Below are 7,190 nucleotides of genomic sequence, written 5' to 3'. Positions count from 1 at the left end.
ATATAAAGTCTCAATGATCTTAAAGAAAAGCTTAAGCTTCATGGAAAAAAAAATGAGTCAATACTGGAAAGTAGTTATCTATTATTAACCATTCATTAAGTCCTGGAATAATCTGAAGAAGTCTACAGAACACAAAAACGAGCTTGATGTGTAGGTTTCGTTAGTTGGCTACAAGTAGAATTGTGTAACCATCTTCTTCAATATTAGAAGTCCGAGGTACAGAGAAACTTTATTGGGGATCATTCACTAAAATAGAAAACCCGTGGCCGTAGGTGAGTGGCCCCTTAGGTGTGCGGTGGTGGTCCAGAGGGCGGGGTGCATCCGGTGTGCACTGGTACACCAGGGTCCTTGCACCAGTGGGCCAGTAGCCTTCTAATGACAGCCGAAGGAGGCCTGTTGCAGGGAAGCAAGGACCCTTGCCTTATATTAAGGACCACGGATAGCTCTGGGCGGCACCAAAAAAGGCACGTATTTTACCATCCCTGGAATGACAATCCAGTCTCCAAGTCTGGCTGGGATTCCAGTTTGCTGATAACAAAACACATATTCAGGCCTCTCTTAACCATCCATTACATTTGTATATATGTGAGCAGAAAGGGCTCAGTGCTCCCAAGAAATGTTCAGGAGTAAGGGTAAGAGGTGCAGTTTAAGGAGCAGCTGTTCAAAAAATGGTCCAATTTTATAAATGAAAATTCGGGCCGCCACGCCAGGGGCTGGAAGACGGGTCAGGCGGGAAAGCCTGGGAGTGGGGGTGGGGTAGGGGTAGGGGCGGGGATCCGTCGCCGTTTGGATGCTAGGAGACTAGGGGGGAGAGCGGATCCCAGCAGGTTAGGCCGGAACAGCGCCATGTGCTCCGGGCTCCTGGAGCTCCTGCTGCCCATCTGGCTCTCCTGGACCCTGGGGACCCGAGGCTCTGAGCCCCGCAGGTGAGGCGGGGGCTTCCCGGCGTTCTGCAGGCACCGTCGGGAGGCGGCGGCACGCAGTCCGGCGGGCAGAGGCGCGGCACCTGGGGGCTCTCGGGCTGCGCTGCAGCGGGCGGTGGTCGTCGTGCGGGGCCAACGTCGGGGGCCGGGGTAGGCGGGCAGTGTTTCCGCCGCCGCTTATTCCGGCGCCGAGGCTGCCGACAGTCCCTGCACTCGCCCGGCCGCCGAGAGCCCAGAGAAGCCGGCTCAGTGGCCGACCCCCGGCCCCTCCCGACTCCGCGCAGCCGCGGTTCCGCTCGCAGCGTCCGGCTCGGGTCGCCCCCGCACTCCGCGGTCCCAGAGGTCCGAGTCCCGTGCGGCGGCCGCCGAGGCGGGACGGGAGCGCACAGGGCCCCGGCCTCGGGCCGCTGCGAGCGAGGGGGAGGGCAGAGTGCGCGGCGCGGCGGCTCCGCCTCCGACTCTCCGGCCTCCTCCCCCGCCCCGCGCCCGCGCGCGCTCCTCCCTCCTCTCCCAGCGCCCGCTCCTCCCCCTCCTCCCCTCCCCCTCCGCCCTCCTCCGCTCCGGGCCAGCGCGGCGGCGGCGGCGGCAGCAGCAGGAGCAGCCCCGGCTGCGGGTCGCGACGGCGGCGAGGCGCCCCCTCCCCCGTGCCGGGGCGCGGCGGAGGGATGTGGGGCCTTGCGGGAGGAAGGCTTTTCGGCATCTTCTCGGCCCCGGTGCTGGTGGCTGTGGTGTGCTGCGCCCAGAGGTAGGGTCGCGGGTGGGCCGGCGGGCGGCGGGCAGAGCGCGGGGTGTGCGGGGCGCTGGTGGCTGAGCCGCCCCTGACCCTGCTCTCTGTGCTCCCCGTCCCTCCCCCAGTGTGAACGATCCCGGGAACATGTCCTTTGTGAAGGAGACGGTGGACAAGCTGTTGAAAGGCTACGACATTCGCCTGAGACCCGACTTCGGGGGTAAGTGGGCTGCGCGGGGCCGCTGCGGGAAGCGCGACCCACGACGGCATTGGCCTGGGCGGAGGGAGGCGGGGGCCGCATCCACGGAGCCGCGGCGGGTGGGGGTGGGGGCCCTTCGCCCGTGCCCCTCCCGGGATAGCCCCCAGTCCTCAGAGCCGCCCGCGCCCCGCGGCGGAGCTGGGCTGATCGCCGTGTCCTGCGCTTCCCGCAGGTCCCCCAGTCTGCGTGGGGATGAACATCGACATCGCCAGCATCGACATGGTTTCCGAAGTCAACATGGTGAGTGCCCGCCCTCCCAGGGCGGTCCCCGAGCCCCCGGCCCGCTGTCTGGGATCACAGGCGTCCACAGTGCTGGGCCGGAGGCCTCTTCGGCCGGGGCCGAGTTTCCCCGGCCCCCAGAGGGAGCCGCGCTCCCGGGCGCCGGCCCCTCGCTTGCCCGGCTCCCTGCACCCGCCCGGGGCGCTCGGGGGCCTGGCCGGCGTCGGAGCCGCGAGGGCGCACCCTTCCTGCGGAGGGGTCCTGGCCGGCCTAGTGCTCCCATCTGCCGCTGCCCGTGGGCTCCCAGCCCCTCCAGCGCACTGTCGCCTGGTCCCGAGGTTTCCCGAGCGCTGTCTCGCCTCCTTAGCAACAGGCGCTGGGGAACCGGGAGAGGCGAGATGTGGGGGTGGCTCCTATATTCTAGGTAAGAGGTACTTAAGGTTTCCTTTGTTGTCGTTTGGAAAGAGATGCTGGCTGCAGGAAAGGGGAACGAAGACGGTGGTCTGTGCGTTCCAGGGGTGTCTCTGCGGTTTTTCCAAGGCTCCTCCTGGACTGGGAGACCCGGGCCCGGCACCGCCAGTCTCTGTCCGAGGTGCTGACAGGCTTCCGCTGCTTCAGAGAGCGGGAGGCCGCGCCTAGGCGGGCTCTCAGAGGAGCCGCTCTGCCGGGAGAGTCGGAGGCTGGTGACCCAGTGTCACTTAGGTTTTCTGTGAATGCAGACTGGATTCAATATTCTGACCTGTGGGAAGCGGAGGTCAGTACCCCGAGGTGCGAAGCGGGCTTTTGCCAGGAGCGCTTTAGGACGTCAGGGAATCAGGAGAAGGATGGCTCTTTCATTTGTTAATTGAGCTGAAACGCCGTGGGATTTGAAAACTAGTTTAGTTTTCTGCTGAGAGACACTCTAGAAGGAGCATTTGTAAACAATGTATTTTTTTTTTGGAAGAAATCGTTTGGCAACTTTTCTTTCGGACATACAACATTGAGAATACAGTGAGACATGGTTTTAGATCCACTCGGTAGGCTTCTTAACTCTCGCGTACGTCGGAATCACGTGGGCAAACTTGCTTTAAATGCATGCCTGCTAGTTCCTCACTCCAAGGGATTCTGATCAAGATAGGCTGGAGTCTTGGGGTCTCTGCATTTAAAATTACTTCTTCAGATATTTTGAAGCGGGTATTTTGTGGACAATATTTTGAGAAACTTTGCAGTAAGTCACAGATATATGAATATATACCAATAAAGTAAAACTGTTTTTAAAAACAGACGTTAGTGAGATACTTTTAAAATACCTACCACTAAAGATCTTGTAGGACGAAACTTTTGACCACGCCAAGCTGTTCTCATTAATTTTTCACTGTTAATCTAAAGCTTTTAAATTTACAATATGTATTTAAAAATGTACTTTTTTCCAAAGTATATCACTTAGGACATTTGTAAGTCAAATATTGTATCAGTAAAAGTGTTAGCAAGAAACACAGAAGGAATGTGACTGCATAAATTACCTTACAATAAAAATTAGCATTATGTCTATTTTACTTTTTATGTAATACTATAAAATATTTTACTCAAAATGTTTGTTTTATGCTTTTAAGGAAACAAGTTAATACATTTAAGATCCACACTCTGTGATCTATGATTTTCTCAATTGGGGACTTCACATTCTCTAGAGAAGACAATTTAGTACAGAAGTTAATTGATTATTTAGTGGATTATTATGTCAAAAATAATTATGTCGGGGGATGGCAGGTGGAAGAGAAAATGTATTGATTTGGCCCTTTAAGAACTCTACACAATAGTAAAATAATTCGGGGAGTGAGGAGAGTGTGCTGTTGCACACCATCACATATTTGTTTGAGTTATTTTTTAAACTTAGTTTTCCAGTTGTTCTGGCATCATGCTGATAGTTCGTACGTTTAAAAACTTCATCCATGTTTGCCTAATTTGTAGTCTATGATTTGAAGTGTCTCAATTTTCTCTGAACCCAGTAACAGAAAGACAAATGGAAGATATAGGCCATTGTATTGAACAATCTTTAAGTGTATATGCCATAGCCAATAGGTATGCATAGCAATCCAAAATATACTTGTACGCATTTTTTTTGCATTCTTATGACAGTAATTTTTCTGGCTCTGTAAACACACACCTATTATAAACAAATATTGAGGATCCCAGTAGGATTGGAGACTGAAGGCTATTGGGCAGATGTGAATGTCAGCCATTTAAAATATCTTCCTCCCACAAGCAGATTGGTCACATCATGTTTTAGAAAAATCCGATTTTCCTTGAAATATTTATGCATGATAATAGCTATGGTATTTCGCCTGTTCTTAAAGGAACCTCAAATAGATCAATGGTTAAATATCATTTAGGATCTCACGTTTTAGAGGGAAAGAACAGAAAATACATAAGCATAGGATTAGAGCTGCCACTCAGTCAATGTTGTTTGAAAACAGTAAAATCTATTCATGAGCTTTATTAATCACCTTACTGGTCACACAAAACTAAGTGTGGTAAGTTATGAAACTCAATAAGAAATGGTCTCACTTTAAGTGTGTTGTAACTCTTAGAGCAGATATGACAAACGGTTGTTCACAGGATGTGGCAAGTCCCATTAGAGGAACAAGTGACAGAGGCACACAGAAGAGAGAGGGAGGGAGGAGGAGGGATGAGAGAAGCTGGCTGGGAGGAAGGAGGTATTTGATGTGGAAACTTCCACGAAATAAATTATATTTAAATTGTGTGAGGGGTATGAATAGAATTCTGACTGGCTTACTTGAAGGAGGATATTCTGGGTTAGGAAAGAAAATGGCAGAGTTACGAATGGATGGATGAGCAGGATCAGAGATTTAGAAGGGGATATTCCAGAGATGAAGTAGGAAAAGCAAGACAAACCCCTGTGCACCTAGGCCGTTCTGCAGGAGGCCAAGGACTTCACATGATAATTTCAGGAAATAAGGAGCCTATAAATGGTAAAGGTTTTAAAGCAGGTAATTGACAGGACTTGAGATGTGGCATAAGATGACTATTTTGGCCAAAATGTTAATTTAGATAGAGTATTAGTGATGGTGAGGTAGAATGAATGAGGGATAAATGATCTTGGAAGATTCTTTCTTGAAATTTTCCCCTCAGGTTTTGATAGATGCATTTTTGAAAATGTGTATTTAGTGAAATAAATACAAATTCACCAAAGTTCGAAACAAGGACTTTGAAAAACACGTGTATCTCAAAATGGGGAGAGATGTGTATGCATTTGTTCATGAGTTTTTTGAGGGTGATTGCAGAGAACAGTAACAGATACTACACAAGAATGATGCTGTTGTTGCTTTTTGCTTTAAACAATTGTAGACTCCAGTCTTTATCTACTGGTAGTGTGGGTAGACGATGCCTCCAAAAAATGTCTCCAATCTCAAATAAACACATATATAGATCAGTTATGCATGTAAATGCATATCTCATCATTCATTTTGGTGTTTTGTGGAAACAATCTAGGAAGGGATTTGAATGTTTTAATATTTAGCATTGGTTTTGCCATAACTTGCTTCATGGATAGTGGAGTTATACATTTCCATTTTTTTCTAAATCTTTTAATGTTTCTTTTCATACATTCTTTTTTTTAAAATTAGCTGACCTGATACTCGTCAAAGAACATTTTGTTTTGTGTAACTTCCCTCTTGTTTCTCTTAGCCCCTGTTTAAAATTTTAGATAATCTATAAAAATTATACATGGCTAGATAATTATTGTGATTTAGTTTGTATATTTCTTTAAGTGAGATTGCGTATGTCCAAGAACACTGTCTGCTTAAAATTACTGTGTGTGTTATAATTTTGGTGCTTACCAGTGGTTCTAGTGAACAATAAATGTGTTGAGTAGATAGATGAAGAGATCAACAAATGGGAAAAACTATTGCAAGTATAGGAAACATAAAATATTGAAAAATAAAACAATTAGAGATTTTTAATTTAAAAGCAGTATTTTAAAATATGAGTTTTAAAAAATTTATTAAAGCGAGCCATTGTTTGATCTGTTAATTTGGAGAAGTTACATGTACTTACTTTTTACTTCATTAACTATCTGGTATTAGGGACATAAAACTAGATTCAGACTCTAGTGATAGTAATGATAATTCCTGTGATTTAACTTGCACTTTGCTATTACTTCATACTTAATCCATTAAAATTAACTCAATCCTAATGAAAGTGTAACTACAGGACTTTTTTTTTCTCATTTCATGTGTATAAATAATAAATTATTGTTTTTTGTTTTTAAAAATTAGAGTTTCTTTTGGGTAACATACAATGTGTATTTTTAGTTATGAGACATACTCATCCATTATGCTAGCTGTTTTGTGTTCACTTCTCACTTGTTGCATTTTCTTCTCATAAAATCCATTTTTTAATGTCTAGGTGTGAAATAAGTGTGCAAATGAACATAATTTTAGCACATTTCAAGAAGCAGCTTTGGAGCTGTATCACTACTAAATGGATACAGTCATACCCATGTACAAAAATCACACACACACATTTGCACTATTATTTTATGTTTTTCTTTCTTCTTTTTAGAAGAGGGGCAAAGAGGAGAGGCAGATTCAGGCTAGAGTGAGCTAAGATTAGAGGTTTGGAAAATGCAGCTTTTAGACATCTTTTGACCAAATTTATGTTAATTAGTCCTCCTTCCTGCTACTTCAGGGTCTAGAAGCTGCTTTGCCATCAGTGGGTGCTGAATGAACACAGTGCGTCCAGTCCCTGGCTAGGTTCTCAGGCAGGAGGATCTGAATCCCAGCGGTCCATATAGTGTGTTTAAAAAAAGCCTTATAGCATTGGGAGCTATGGGTTCTGTTTCCAAGTCCGTGGGAACATCTAGCCTCAGGCAAGTCACTTAATCCTCAGGAATTCAGTCGGAGGTTTCCACATGCCCATTGTGTGGGGCCACAATTGATACCAAAGTGGTATCATAAGAGGCTGAGCTCTACAGAGAAAATCTCAGTGAGCACACTCACACTATCACATGTTAGCAGGCTGTCCTTTACTGATTGCTTCTGGAGAGGCCTGGGCCATATTCAGA

The 7,190-nt window shown here is 47.4% G+C and overlaps 1 protein-coding gene across 2 annotated transcripts in view; it reads left to right on the top strand.

Annotated features, from left to right (window-relative positions):
• Nucleotides 1-810: 810 nt before the first annotated feature.
• Nucleotides 811-7,190, top strand: part of GABRB3 (gamma-aminobutyric acid type A receptor subunit beta3) — a 228,152-nt gene continuing 221,772 nt past the window's right edge. The window contains exons 1-3 of one of the 2 annotated variants that reach the window (XM_055278454.2): nt 811-926; nt 1,779-1,870; nt 2,082-2,149. In XM_055278454.2, the coding sequence (XP_055134429.1) occupies nt 847-926; nt 1,779-1,870; nt 2,082-2,149 (240 nt within the window). In that variant the 5' untranslated portion in view covers nt 811-846. Of the gene's footprint in view, nt 927-1,025; nt 1,669-1,778; nt 1,871-2,081; nt 2,150-7,190 lie in introns of those variants that run through there. The other variant, XM_055278455.2, reaches the window with a different exon arrangement.

Source organism: Symphalangus syndactylus, chromosome 5, assembly GCF_028878055.3.
Source record: "Symphalangus syndactylus isolate Jambi chromosome 5, NHGRI_mSymSyn1-v2.1_pri, whole genome shotgun sequence".
NCBI lineage: Eukaryota > Metazoa > Chordata > Mammalia > Primates > Hylobatidae > Symphalangus > Symphalangus syndactylus.
The sequence above is the reverse complement of the archived record's forward strand: the minus strand, read 5'-3'. Positions and strand labels throughout refer to the sequence as shown.